Raw genomic sequence first — 14,243 nt, 5'->3', positions numbered from 1 at the left:
GCCCATTCAAGTGTTTTTTTTTTTCAAGTGTTTGAATTAGTCACCCACATTTTCAAATCAGTCCCTCTCCTGTAACGAACTCTCTTTTAGCGTTGGAAATATCTGGAATGATATTCGTCTCTCCACTCCCCCCTTTGTCCCCTGGGAAATGGGCTCCGAAGCTTTCCACGGCATCCCCCAATATTGAGGCCACCTGTAAGCCCCTGGGAGCCCAAATTTGAGTTGTTTTTCTTGGAGTAAAACAAGTTCTCTTCTAAGGTTAAAAGGAAAGGGGGCATTTTCTAAACACATTCTCTCACAAAGTGGCCGTGAAAAAGAGGCCAGGAGGGGAATGAGTTTGAAGAAAAGTGGTGGAAAGCGTGTTTGGGGACAAAGAATTTTCCCCGTTGCATGCCGCAGACCTGTGTGCCGAAAGCCTGCACCCCCCACCCCCCACCAACGGTGTGATTTGCTCCCCCGGGTTCCCCACTTTTTTCCGAGTCAGCATTTTGCTTCCAAGACTCGAGCCTAGAGACACGGCCCGGTGAGAGCTGGTACAAGTGAGCACAGAGCTGCGAGCGCGGCAGCTTGGGTAGCGAGAGGGTTCCCGTTGGGGGGTTGCATTTTTCTAATTTGGGGGCCACTCCTTGAGGATTTTGGGGCCTGAATGTGGAGAGCAAACCCGGGTCAGTCGCATGCAGGGCGAGTGCCCGAGTCCCACTGCACTATCCCTGCGGCCCAGTGAGGCTTTTATCAGAATTTGTGAGTATCCTAGGATTTGAGAAGGGAAACCCAGAGACCTCAGTTTGCTTCGGCCTCCAGGGAGAACGCAAAGTCCCCCAGCCCCCAGCCCCCCCATATCTCTGTGGGAAGCTGGAGATAACTGTCCCAGGCAGATGAGAAGTAAAAAGGCAGCAGAGACGGGGTAGCTAACGAATAACCTGGAGGAGGCAGGGAAAAGTGTTTGCACATTCTGCATGGCGTGGTTTGTAGGAGGGGTGGAGAGGCCGAGGGGGCGGGGGGAGGACAGAGTGTCTGTGGCGTTCGGTGGCTGGGCAGGGAGACCAGGGAAGTGTCCTGTGTGGCTTTCCCCCATAGGCCCTCTTCCCTCATCTGCTCCTTGCCATCTCGAGAGCCGCTCCCCAGGACCACAGAGGCCCATCCCCAGAGTCGTATCATGAGACCAGGAGGCAGGGCTGGGGCGTACAAACGGGGTTTCAGAAGGATCTTGAGAGTCATTCCCCACAGCCGGTTCCTCAGCACCATCCCCCCTCCCCACACACACACCCCATGGCGCTGATGTGCGGTGCATCGGCACCGAGCACCCAGGGGCCGTGAGGCCGTGTGGATGTGTCTGCAGAAGAGGCCTTGCAGCCCTCGGCCTGACTCTTAGCTGGCGGCCTTGTTGTTGAGTGTAAGACTGTGAGCGCAGTGTGTGCCACTCTGCTCCTGTCCAGAGGCCGGTGCTCCTGCCGCTTCCCCAGGGCCCCCGGTACCGTCGTCATGGTCAGCCGTCGAGCTTGTGTGCTGCTGTGCACGGCACAGGAAGGGAAAGCCACTGACACCCACGCGCCTGTGCTGGACCCGAGGGTTGTGGGCACATCTCATTGGAAGAAAGGGAATCTGGGGAGCCGACCCCGAGTAGGTTAAAAATTGAGCTGCCAGAATCTTTTAAATTTTATTAAAATTTTTTTTTTAATTTTATTGAATCACCGTGAGATATAGTTATAAGCTTTCATGTTTGGGTTACAATCTCACAATGACCAAACACCCATCCCTCCACCAGTGCACATTTCCCACCACCAATATCCTGGGTATACCCCCCCTTTCCCACCCTCCCCCTGCCTCCATGGCAGACAATATTCCCCATACTCTCTCTCTACTTTTGGGCACTATGGCTTGCAGCACAGACACTGAGAGGTCATCGTATTTGGTCCATTATCTACTTTCGGCATGCATCTCCCATCCCAACTGGTTCTTCCAGCCATCATTTTCTTAGTGATCCCTTCTCTATTCCATCTGCCTTCTCCCCTCCACTCATGAAGCAGGCTTCAGCTATGGAGGAATCCTCCTGGCCCTTGTATCTACTGTCCTTGGGTGTCAGCCTCATGTGATGTTGTTCTATACTCCACAAATGAGTGCAGTCCTTCTATGTCTGTCCCTCTCTTTCTGACTCATTTCACTTAGCATGATACTCACCATGTCTATCCACTTATAAGCAAATTTCATGACTTCCTCTCTCCTAACAGCTGCATAGTATTCCAATGTGTAGATGTACCAAAGTTTCTTTAACCAGTCAGACGCCAGAATCTTGACGGTTATCTCATTGCTTTGGCACCCGGCTTGTTTGGTCGAGGGTGAATCCTGTTCCACCTAACCATGCTGGTCTTGAGGCTGCAACTTTGTGTGTATTCGGTTCTTTCATCGTTTGATACTAAGCAGCCACCTCCTTAGTCTCTTTCGCCCTTCCCTGGTGATGAAGGCAGGAGAATACAGGGGGATGCAAGCTCAGCAGCCTGCCCTGTGGAGGCGTCCCACGCCCCCTTCGCATCCTCCTCCACCACTTTCTCCTCCCGTGGGGCCAAGACCCCCTTCCAGACTCGGCTCCTGGGTGGGCCTCACCTTGCTGCCCTGGTTCTCTGCTCCCCTCCCTCTCTCTTGCCGAACTCCCCTCACCCGCCCCCCCAACCCCGAGGCAGCTTGCTCAGCCCTCCTTCTCCATCTCCTCTGATCTCAGAGCACACCTGGATTCCTCACTTCCCCATGGCACCGGAGGCCCCGACGTCCCATAGCCCCTCCCTGTCCCCCACCAGTGACCGAAGCCCTGCATGCCTCCCCCTGGGGTCCCCCATGCCTCCTGACCTCCGAGCTCACCACCGTCCCCAGTGGCATCAGCCTTCTCTACACACACGCTGGTCTCCTGGCCCCCTGGACTGCCCATCAGGGAACGTCGCTCAGCTCCTTGCTGGTCCGAGCAGAGCCCAGGGCATCTCTCTTCTTCCTAGCAGCTCACGGCCTCTCCTGAGCAGAGCCCCGTGGAGTTGGGGGAGGGCAGGGAGGAAGGAATGTCTGTCTGGTTCTTCTGACACACGTGCGTGCTCGCTGTCTGCGCCCACCCCGTCCTCCCCCCCGCCCCTTTCTCCCTGTCTATGGGGGCAGAGGCCGGGGACTGACTCCTGAGTGCCCTCACCAGCTGCCGCTGGGCCAGACCCCACCCCCGGCCGAGCACAGCGCACAGCCGGCCAGCGAGATGAGTCAGGCCGTGACTCAGGGCCTTGGCAGCCGGGGGCTGCGGGAGGGGCGGGAACAGCCACATCTGGAAGGAGGAGGTGGCCGAGCGGGGCCCCCGCAGGACCCGAGGGCATCAGGGAGTCAGATTCACGCCTGTTCGCGGCGCTCAGTGCCCCGCCGACCTGCTGAGGGTGCCGGCAGGCGCTGCTGACCTGGCCCTCACGGTGACCCAGCGGCCCCCCCAAAGGTGGCAGCGGAAGCCAGGTGCCGTTGCCGACAGGGGCTCTGCTGAGTCTTCCCAGTCGTGTGATGAGCTGGGGCAGGGGCTGCGACCCTCTGCAGCTCACAGAGGAGGGCACAGGCACACAGCAGCTGTGTCGCGCAGGGTGCCAGTGAGAATTGGGGAGTGGTTTGGGGGCCACGCCCAGCAGTGCTCCGGGCTTAGTCCTGGCTCTACTCGGGGATCACTCCTGGCGGTGCTCAGGGGGCTACAGGGGGTGGACGGCGGGGATGGAACCGCAATCAGCCACCTGCAAGACCGGCACTTTCCCCGCCGTCCTCTGGCTACAGCCTGGAACTCAGACTGGTGAATCCACTCAGAACCCAGCCCGAGGGCCTCCTGAGTGTGGGGCTGTGGACGGCCCAGAGACTTGGTCCTCCAGAGGATGGTAACACAGAGAGGGGTGGGTGGGGCCCGGCGTCCTCAGGACCAAGGGGTTTCTGTCCCTCTTGAATACCCCTTCATCCCCCACGCCCTGAGGGCCAAGCCCAGAGATGGGGCATATCCTCAGGCAAGCTGCTCTCTTCGAAGCCAAGGTTTCCTGCCCACGGGTAGCGCTGGATGGCGCGATCACCCCGGGGGTGCTGACATGGTCCCCTTTGCCTCCGCAGACAGCGAGACTGTGCACTACCACTACGGGCCCAAGGACCTGGTTACCGTCTTGTTCTACATCTTCATCACCATCATCTTGCACGCGGTGGTGCAGGAGTACATTCTAGATGTAAGTGGCCTGGCTGGGGGCTCAGGGTGGGAACCCTTGCCCTGGGGGAGCCCCCTTATTCGCTTCCAGAAGCCTGGTCTTGCCCTGGTTGTGCTTCAGTCTCTGGGCCTGCCAGCAGCCTTCTTTTGGTCAGGGGCGGGGGTGGGGGAGGCAGGGCGTGATCATTCGTGGGAAAGAGTGTGGCCTGAGCTGTGGCCAGGCCGCCACCCTCTGGGTGGGGCACCCCCACCTCTTCTGCTCCTTAAGTGGCTCCCCGCAACCGCAGGTGTATGTCCCCACCCCCAACCCTTTCCCCACCCCATCCCCCCTAAGTTCATACCCCCTGCCAGCACCCCACAAAAAACCTGACTTCCAACATCAGCCCTTTTGCAAGGGAGAAAACAGGACCTTGAAAGCTGCCTGTTGCCAATACACACGTAGGTAGGATTCTTTCATTTTTTTCTTTCTTCCCCTTTAGAAAATCAGCAAACGACTTCATCTCTCCAAGGTCAAACACAGCAAGTTCAATGAGTCCGGACAGCTGCTCGTCTTCCATCTCAGCTCGGTGATATGGTGCTTCTATGTGGTGGTGACGGTGAGTGACCCGCCAGGCAAGGCCCGAGGACTTAATGGGGCAAGAACCGGAGCGGGAGCCGTGGAGAGCTCTCGGCTTCGGGGACCTGACGCTGGGCTCGAGTCACACCACTGTGAGCAGAGAGAGGCCCAGGGACGTGGAGGCCACTTTACAGAGCCAGGAGAGTCATCAAGTCCTTAGGGAAGTGTGTGTCACTGCAGCCGGGTGCTTCTGCGGTGGTGATGCCATCGGTCTATGGGGCACCGTGTCGTACTCGGCCTTCTACAGGCACTTTCCAGGGAGATCATTTATGTTCCAGGATTGTGGACATCCAGGCTCCCCTGTCATCATGCACCCTGGGCAGCTCTGAAGTCGCAGGGACGGGGCTTGGACCTGGGTTTGGTTTTGTTTGTTTGTTTGTTTGTTTGTTTTGCTTTTTGGGTCACACCCGGCAATGCACAGGAGTCACTTCTGGCTCTGCACTCAGGAATTACTCCTGGCGATGCTCAGGGAACCATACGGGATGCTGGAAATCGAACCCAGGTCAGCTGCATGCAAGGCAGATGCCCTACCCGCTGTGCTGGTGTTGGGTTCTGAAGTCTAGTACACTTCTTTTTTGCACCCCTTTGGGCACCTGCAAGCAAGACCAGCGCCCACTGCCCAACACACACACACACACACACACACACACACACACACACACACACACACACACACACACACACACACACACACACACCCCTCTCTGCCATTCCTGTGTCTGGAGGAGCCCGGGGCATGGTTCCCCACTGCCTCAGCCACAATCAGACTTTTGTTTCCAGAGGCCTTTGATGGAGCAGGATTCCTTCCTACCTAGGAATGTGGACAGCCTCAGAGGGTGTGGGGCGGTGATGGGAGGTTGACTGTAACAAGATCAGACTCGTGGTGCTAGGAAGTGTTTGGTTAGCTGCCCCCACGGTGCCCCCACCCCTCCCTACAGCACCCTTTCCCCAGCACCCCCGGAGCATCTCGGCTCTCTTACCTGGTCTCTTGGTTAAGAATCGGCCTGTGAAGAATTCAGACCCAGAACTTGGAGAACCCAGGGACTCTGTGTGTGTGTGTGTGTGTGTGTGTGTGTGTGTGTGTGTACATGCAAGTCATATACTCTGCTGCTAAGCCACTTCCCTGGGCCCACACCCTCTTTCTTTCCTCCCTTCCTTCCTTCCTTCCTTCCTTCCTTCCTTCCTTCCTTCCTTCCTTCCTTCCTTCCTTCCTTCCTTCCTTCCTTCCTTCCTTCCTTGCTTCCTACCTTCCTTCCTTCCTTCCTTCCTTCCTTCCTTCCTTCCTTCCTTCCTTCCTTCCTTCCTTCCTTCCTACCTTCCTTCCTTCTTCCCTTCCTCCCCTGCCTCCTTTTCTTCTTCTCTCTCTCTCTCTCTCTCTCTCTGTGCTGCACCTGCAGTGCTCGGGACCACGTGCAGTGCCGTTGATTGAAACTGGGTGGGCCACTGTAAGACAGGCACCCACCCTGCTTACTGTCTCTCTAGCTCTGCTGTGACTTTTGCTCAGTTTCCGGGCCTGAGAGATAGCATAGTAGATAGGACTCTGCCTTGCACACAGTGACCCCGGTTCGATCTCCGGCATCCCAGACAGTTCCTGAGCCCTTCCAAGGAGTAATCTGTAAGTGCAGAGCCAGGAGTAACCCCTGAGCATCTCCAGGTGTGGCCCCCAAACAGAACTGAACAATCCCAAAAGGCAAGTTCTTCCCCCGCCTTCCCGAAGCCCCTCACTCTCCCTCCTCCCCCCCTCCCAGCAGAGGTGCTCCCCCGCTGAGCTTGGGCTCTCCCCTGAATGCAGAGTCTGTCCTCTCGGAGTTGAAGCCTGCGTGCCCTGTGGTTGATGGCTTCTGTCTCTGTTAGCATGTCATCAGGAGCAGTCTTCCTCACCAGAACCCGGCCTCTGCTGGCCCGTGTCCCCGAAGGCTGGCCTGCACGTCACGCCCCCAGCCTGGTCCCTGTGGTGCTGGCAGGTGTGGGCCTCTGTGGCACCTTTGGGTTCAGCCTTTGGAGCCCCCTGAGCTACTTCAAAGCAGAGCCGCCTCGGGCACCCAGACCTTCCACTGTGCCTGGTTGCCTCATCTGAGTCACTTTATTTTAAAGAAAAAAAATGGTGGGGGGCGGCTGGAGCAATAGCACAGCGGGTAGGGCGTTTGCCTTGCATGCTGCCAACCCGGGTTCGATTCCCAGCATCCCATATGGTCCCCTGAGCACCGCCAGGGGTAATTCCTGAGTGCAGAGCCAGGAGTGACCCCAGTGCATTGCCAGGTGTCACCCAAAAAGCAAAAAATCACCGTGAGATACACGGTTACAAAGATGTCATGATTGGGTTTCAGCCATACAGTGTTCCACACCTGTCCTTTCACCAGTGCACATTTCCTGCCACCAGTGTCCCCAGTTTCTTTCCCACACCCCCATGCCCCAGCCTGCCTCTGGCAGACTTCTTTCGCTCTCTCACATGCGCTCTCTTTCCTTCCTTTTGCACATTACGGTTTGCAGGACAGGTACCGTGAGGTTATTGTGTTTGTTCCTTTACCTACTTTCGCACGCAGTTGTGGTCCAGAGTGATCATTTCCAACCACTGTCGTCATGGTGGCCCCTTCTCTGTCCTCACTGCCCGCCCCCGCACCACTTGTGGCAAATTTCCAGCCGTGGGTCAGTCCTCCAGGCCCTTGTTTCTCCTCTGAGTCACTTTGACCCTTCCTCCCCGCTGACTTCCCGCCCTTGCCAGCACACATAGTGCAGCTTTGGCACAGCGACCGAGTGACTTCACAGCCCTTCCGGCCTGGGAGCCGCCCACTGAGCCACTGTGCCCCAGCCACTCGGTCAGGTCCTCGGAGCACGATGCTGGTGACTGGGAGCTTGTCGTCCTTTTTCCCCTTCAAAGGGCCAAGGCCGTCCATTCCCCGCTCAATATCCTCAACAGAAAACGGAGCAGAGAAGTCAGAGGCCACATCTTAATAGAATCAGTGACTGAAAGGCTCCTCTGGTCCCCCCTTCCCCAGCATCCCTGCACGCACCTGCTCTTCCTCAGCCAGAGGGGTTTTTGGTAGTTTGTTTTTAATTGTGGAGGCTACATGCAGTGGTGTCCAGGGCTTCTGGCTCTGCGTTCAGGGCTCACTGGCTCACTCTGGGCCGACTCAGAACCATACAGGATGTGGGGATTGAACCTGGGTTGGCCGTGTGCAAGGCAAGCGCCCTCCCAACTGTACAATGGCTCTGGCCCTGAGCCAGTGTTTTAGACCAGTCCTGTGTTACTGAGGGGGGCTCTGAAAGCACCAGCACACATGCTTGGCTCGGGTTCCAAGTCATCCTGATGTGATGATCCCTTTTTATAACTGAGCAAAAGGAAAGTGAAGCTTTACCCTGGGGCCAAAGAGAGAGATCAGTGGTTTGAGCCCGTTTTCCCTGTGGGACCCTGCTTTGATCCTGGGAGCCAGAGAGGGAGCTCAGTGGGTTGAACACCTGTTTCCCCTGTGGGAGAGCCTGCTTTGATCCCCAGCACCACATGGAGAGATCCCCGGGCATGACTGCCAGTGCCCCGCCCTCCCCTCCCCCACACACAGTGCCTCGAGTCCTGTCCTGCGCCCAAAATGGCTGTTCCGGTTGTGGTTCGTGTTTGGTTCCAGTGTTTTTCTGCATTGGTCTGTCCAGGGACGAGTGGCAGCTTTGCAGCTGGGCCAGGCACTGATTCTATCAGGATGTGGCCTCTGACTTCTCTACCTCTGAACTCCGGCTCATGGCCCGGACACGGGGGCAGTGCAGGACCCTGGGCGCTCCGTCTGCCAAACTACGGAGGTGGGGGTGGGGCCGAACTTGGTGCCTAGTGTGCGGGGGGTGGTATGTGCTGTACACCTTTGACCTTGGCCCCTCACTCCATACTTTGAAACATGAAGTCCAGGGCCTGGGCAGACCATAGCTAATAGGATGCCGCGTCAGGACCCATTTCTCCTGGCACCCCCCGGCTGGGAGCAGTTCTAGGCCATGGCCAGGTGTCCCTGCATTGAGGTGGCTGCTGGCAGCTCGCTGGCAGGAAGTGCAGGAGCGGGAAGGGAGGGACCACCCCAGCTGCCGGGCACGCAGGAGCTCCGCAGCCAGGAGAGAGCAAAGGGCTTCTAGCGCGGGGGTGGGGGTCCTCAGGATGGTGGCAGCAGTGGCCCCGGGTCCGGGAACTGAGAGCAGCCCCAGGCCTCCAGCTCTGGCAGCTGCTGGCCCGAGGTCTGGAAAAGGCAGTTGTGAGAGCTGGAGCTGAGTCATTTCCCTGCGCCCCCCCCCCCCTCCGCCACCCCAGCTCCTGCCCAGGCCTCAGGGCTGGAAGTTTGCAGGAGGTGGGGATGAGGGGCTGCAAAGACCTGACCTCTTTGTGGAATGAGGGCCAGGCTGGGGAGGGTCTGTGTCGAGTCACATGTTAATGGGCTTGTCTATCTCCCCCTGGTCAGCTTTCTTTTTTGGGTAGAAGTTTCTCTCCTACTTCAGTCCCAGAGGTTCCATCATCCTGCATAAATATGTGGCTGCTTCCTCTGGGTGGGGGAGGACGTCCTCACCTCTTGGATGTTTCTGGAATGAGACAGAGGAGAGCGCCAAGCGCACGCCGAGTGCTGGGCCTGGCACTGTGCAAGAGGTCGGGGTCCCTAGCTCCTTGTTGGGGCTGTGTGTGACCGAGGGGAGAGGGTACCTGGGAATTTGGGGTGAGGCCTCCTCCGGGAGGCCTGGCGCTGTCCACCCTGGTGGCCGAGACAGCTCAGGCCTCCCTGAGATGGATGTTAGGGTGCCCTAGTGGGGGGCTGTCCTGCAGGGCGCACAGTGTCCCGGGATGGGGTGGAAGGCAGGTAGCCCTCACTCACACGTTGGGCTGCGGTGTCAGTAGACCAGAGGTTCCAGACTTCTTTTCCTTGTCCCACCGCTTTTCAGAGAAAAAGATCCATAGTACCCTCCCAGCCCCCCTCCAGAAATGCACCTTCTTTAAGTGACCAAGTGCCCCAGCTGTACCTGAGGTTTCTCTGCCTTCCCGCCCCCTCCCAGGCGGGTGGCGTCACCTACTTTGGGAAACACGGAGATGGTGAACCCAGAGCACGGCCCCCACGGGCTGGCGCCCCCCTGTTCCCACCACAGCTGGCAGCGCCACAGAGATTTGCTGACTGAACACAGTCGGCTGGGTGGGCAGGGCCGCCTCGCCCCCACTCCAGCTGTGCGGCCCAAGGCTTCAGGAAATCCTCCTTGTGTTTCCTCATTTCCCCATTGCAAAGTGAGGTCACACTAATCTCACACCAGCCTCAGCCTTCTCTGAGGTGCAGACAGGAGCTTCTCTTCACTCACCAGTGAGCACTTGCAGCAGGATTCATTCCTTCACCCAGCGTGTTCGCTTTGAATGGGATCGTGTGAGCCGACCCTTGTATGCACAAGGCTGTTTCCCTGTGGGATTTGCAGTACCTTCACCAAGGTTCTCTCTACGAGACTCTAGCACGTCCTTGAGCGCAGGTCCCAAGGGCATCTCTGGCCACGACATTTTTTTTTTTTAAGTATTAAGAAGGAGTTTATTGAAGGGCTGGAGTGATAGCACAGCAGGTAGGGCGTTTGCCCTGCATGCGGCCGACACGGGTTCGATTCTCAGCATCCCATATGGTCCCCCAAGCACCACCAAGAGTGATTCCTGAGTGCAGAGCCAGGAGTAATCTCTGTGCATTGTTGGGTGTAACCCAAAAAGCAAAAAAAGGAGTTTATTGAGAATCTGGTATGTTCGGAACTTACTGATTCTTTTTTTTGAGGGGCACATCTGGCACTGCACAGTGACCGCTCCTGACTCGGTACTCGAGGGCTGCTCCTGACAGTGCTCGGGGACCCGGCAGGGCCTGGGGTCCCAGCTGAGACTCACGTGCAGAACATGTGCTTCAGCACTTTGAGCTGTTTCCTTGCCCCAGCACTCACTGCTGTTAATGGGTCTCATTTCCCCAGTTGTAGCCTTTTAACAACGCCTGTTCCATTTCAGACCTTAAATTACTACTCCCCACTAATTGAGGCATCTTGATTCGTTTGGTCCCGACTTCCCTTTGGACACACCCTCCTGTGTGAGCTGGTTTTGGGGAGTAGGGATTGGTAAAGCTCCAGGTGCACGTCACTGAGGGGTTCCACACAGAACGTGGGGACTTGCCTCAGCCCTGCCCAGCTTGACGTGGGTGGACAGACAGCCCCAGGTCACAGCTCTGGAATGTGTAGTTCCACAAGCTGAATTCCTTTTCCATTGGCCGTAGCCGTCTTCTGGTCTGAAGTCGCAGATGCAGCCACAGCTGTATGAGCAGGAAAATGCAGTGACTTACCTCAAAGCAGTATTGGTGGTTCCCACAGCGCTGTGAACACTGTTCTCTCAGCGCAGGGTTCCTAGACTACGTGACCTGCTCCGGTTCCACGTCCAGCCCCTCACTTGCCGGGCGTGACATTGTTTCAGCCTGGACCCACATAGCGGTACCCTTCGGCCCTTCGAGGGTCCTGGGGCTGAGGGGTTCATCCCCACACTCACGCTCCACCTCCCAAGGCACCTGTGGGTACCTACTCTGACCCCACAACATCCCCCCCAATCTAGGAGCAGTTTTCTTTCCTCAGGGGTTCAGCTTTGTGTCAGTGACTGGTTCCTGCAGCCTTTGTGGGTGCTGTGTGATGGAGGAGGCGGAGGAGAAGGTGCCCCCCCCAGCTCTGCAAAGGCCCACGGTGTCCCCTTTGAGGCCAGGGGCGAGGGTCACAGAGGCTAATGGGTCGTGCCCATCCTGGAGGCTGGCTGAGGCCCTGTGAGAACGTCCCAGTGACCCGGGGCCTGGGGGCTGAGGCCGGGTAGGGCCTGGTTGTGTCTTTCTCCTTTTGTTTTCCCCCCTTAATGGTGACCCCGGAGTCCATTTGCTTATTCATCCTACAAGCATTTCCTGAGTGCCTCTTGCCAGTCAAAATCTGAAGAGTCGTTGCGTAGATGATGTGCACACTGGCTGCTCACCGGAACCCCGGGGGCGCTGAGGAGGGCTGAGGGGGGCAGGGTCTTTGTGTCCTCGGGGACCCTCACTTGTGCAGTGACGGCGGCTGTGTCTGAGGTGTTCTGAGTCCCGCTCCACTCCTATCTCGCATGGTCGAGAACGGGGCCGCAGGAGCTGGCTCCAAGGCCGACCTGCACACAGCCTGTGCCGCCTCCTTCCGACAGCTAGAGTGGAGCCCGGGGGTGGCCCTGAGCTCCCCCACCCCGCATGGGACTTGGCCCACGGGCCTCAGTGCTGTCTCTCCTCCCCACTGCAGGAAGGATATTTGACCAACCCCAGGAGCCTCTGGGAAGACTACCCGCACGTGTACTTCCCGTGAGTACCCTCTGGGCTCAGTGCCCCTTGGCTGTCTTATTCCTGAGTGGGGCCAGCTGGCCTGAGGATGCTGGTACCCTGAGCCTCTCCGGGCATGGGACCCGGACAGGGCACAACACCTCCCGTGCTCGCTGGAGACTCCCAGGGTGAAATGGCCGGGGATAGCCCCTCCGGAGGCTCAGGCAGCTGTCACGGCCTAGGAGGGACTTACGCTTTCTGAGGCCGGGAAGTCCGGGCAAGCATGGAGAGTTACAGAGTCTGCTAGGGAAGGGCCCGCTGCTTGGTCCACCAACGACCGCCTTCTGCCTGGGACTCCCCCGGCCAAGCTCCCGGGGTCTCGGCTGCCCTCACTGAATCACCCCCCTGGGCCCCCTCCCCCAAAGACCATCAGTTGGGGGGTTCAGAATATTATCCACTTGTTACTTGAGCTTGTCACAGCAACCCTCCTTCGCACCCCCCGCCCCCGCCCTGGCCATGCCAGCAAGTGCTCAGGGTCCATGCAGTGCTGGGAGTGCTGTGAGGTGCCAGAAGTCAAACCCAGAGCCTCACACAGGCAGAGCATCTGCTCTGTCTCCTGAGCCACACTGCCCCTGCCCCCCCCAAAGATCCCCAGTTATGCAGTTGAGGTGACACCAGCATTCTGTGTATGGCATCCCGGGCCCCATGAGGCGGACCCGAGAGTGAGCGTCTCCATGAAAGAGCCTCACACCTTCCTGGGGCCCCATTGTGGCTCCCGGAGCAGCCTCCGTGCCCTGGGCTGGCGTCACTGTTGGAAGCAGCAGCGGGTTCCCCGGGGGGTGGCTCTGCCTTTCCCACGCTCCCTCAGAGCAGCAGCAGCCGTGGGACCGAGACCCCGACTTTGTTGCTCCCACATTCAGCCTCTGTCCCACCCTTGTCCTCTCTGCTGCCCTTGGTGCTGTCCCCTTCCGTCCCCCTGAGCCCGAAGGGCTGCTCAGCTCTCCCCTCTTTCCTGCTCTCCCTCTCTGTCCCCTCTCTCCCTGGGGAGCATGTGTGTCCATGGAAACGGCCGTGTCTGGCGCAGGCTCCACGCCCCTGTGTGACGGCCCCTTGCCTCCAGCTTCCAGGTGAAGTTCTTCTACCTGTGCCAGCTCGCCTACTGGCTGCACGCGCTCCCCGAGCTCTACTTCCAGAAGGTACGGAAGGTGAGTGCTCACCCCTCAACTTCCTGTGTGCTGGACGTCCTGCAGGAAGAGGGGTCTGAGGGAGAAGAACCCCCCCACCCCCCCACCGCCCACCGCTCCCTGCCCAAGCCCTGCCCAGGGCCTGCCACCAGCTTGGCCTCTGACCTCTCACACTCCAAGTGTGGCCTCCAGGGACATCTCGCCTGGCTTTCAGATGGAGAGGCCTTCATCATCCCAAAGGCCTGTTCCCCACTCCTGTCTCTTCTCCCTCTGCCCCATCGTGCCCTTTGGCCAGGGGCACCCGCCCTCAGGCTTCTGGGCAGCTGGGGGTGGGGTGTGGAGACTTCCAGGTTCAGCCAGCCAGGCCTGCACGAGGTGGGGAGCAGTGCAGCCTCCCTCTGTGCCCCCTTCCTGCGTCTTCTGGGGTGAGGGTGTCTCCGACCCCACAGCCCGCCGCTCTCCTTTGCAGGAGGAGATCCCCCGCCAGCTGCAGTACATCTGCCTGTACCTGGTCCACATCGCCGGAGCGTACCTCTTGAAGTGAGTTTGACCCCGGGTCCCCCGGCTCCCTTGGCCCCAGCCTTCTGCCCCACGCCTGCCACCACAGCCCTCATCTGATGCTTCTGTGTGCTTGGACCAGGCGGAGGCCTGGGTGTAGAGTGATGAGTGAGGGAAGATTCCCTTCTCGCCGGCCCCAGGGAGGGTGGACATCCCAGGGACTGAGCTGGGGGAGGCACTGGAAGGTGCCGGAGCCCGAGGCCCAGGCTCCCCTTCTCTGGGACTGGTCGGGGAGGGAGAGGAGTTGGCTGTTGGGTGAAGTCAGAGGATGGTGCTGGTGCAGACCAGTGACTCTGAACCTTAGACTTATCTGGAGCCTTAGTTCATGCCGTCAGGCGTGCCTTGCAGTTTCTCCGGACGAGGGATGAGGTTCCGCCTGGAGAACCTGAGTCCTCACCTCCTGGGTGCCCAGAGCA

The 14,243-nt window shown here is 58.7% G+C and overlaps 1 protein-coding gene across 1 annotated transcript in view; it reads left to right on the top strand.

The window, feature by feature from the left end:
* The window catches only part of TRAM2 (translocation associated membrane protein 2), a 73,555-nt gene that overhangs the window by 55,169 nt on the left and 4,143 nt on the right, over positions 1-14,243 (top strand). Inside the window, exons 3-7 of the mRNA XM_004605855.3 lie at positions 4,102-4,211; positions 4,669-4,785; positions 12,069-12,127; positions 13,206-13,290; positions 13,739-13,809. Of these exons, the coding sequence (XP_004605912.1) occupies positions 4,102-4,211; positions 4,669-4,785; positions 12,069-12,127; positions 13,206-13,290; positions 13,739-13,809 (442 nt within the window). The remainder of the gene's footprint in view (positions 1-4,101; positions 4,212-4,668; positions 4,786-12,068; positions 12,128-13,205; positions 13,291-13,738; positions 13,810-14,243) is intronic.

Source organism: Sorex araneus, chromosome 4, assembly GCF_027595985.1.
Source record: "Sorex araneus isolate mSorAra2 chromosome 4, mSorAra2.pri, whole genome shotgun sequence".
In the NCBI taxonomy this organism is placed as follows: domain Eukaryota; kingdom Metazoa; phylum Chordata; class Mammalia; order Eulipotyphla; family Soricidae; genus Sorex; species Sorex araneus.
The sequence above is the reverse complement of the archived record's forward strand: the minus strand, read 5'-3'. Positions and strand labels throughout refer to the sequence as shown.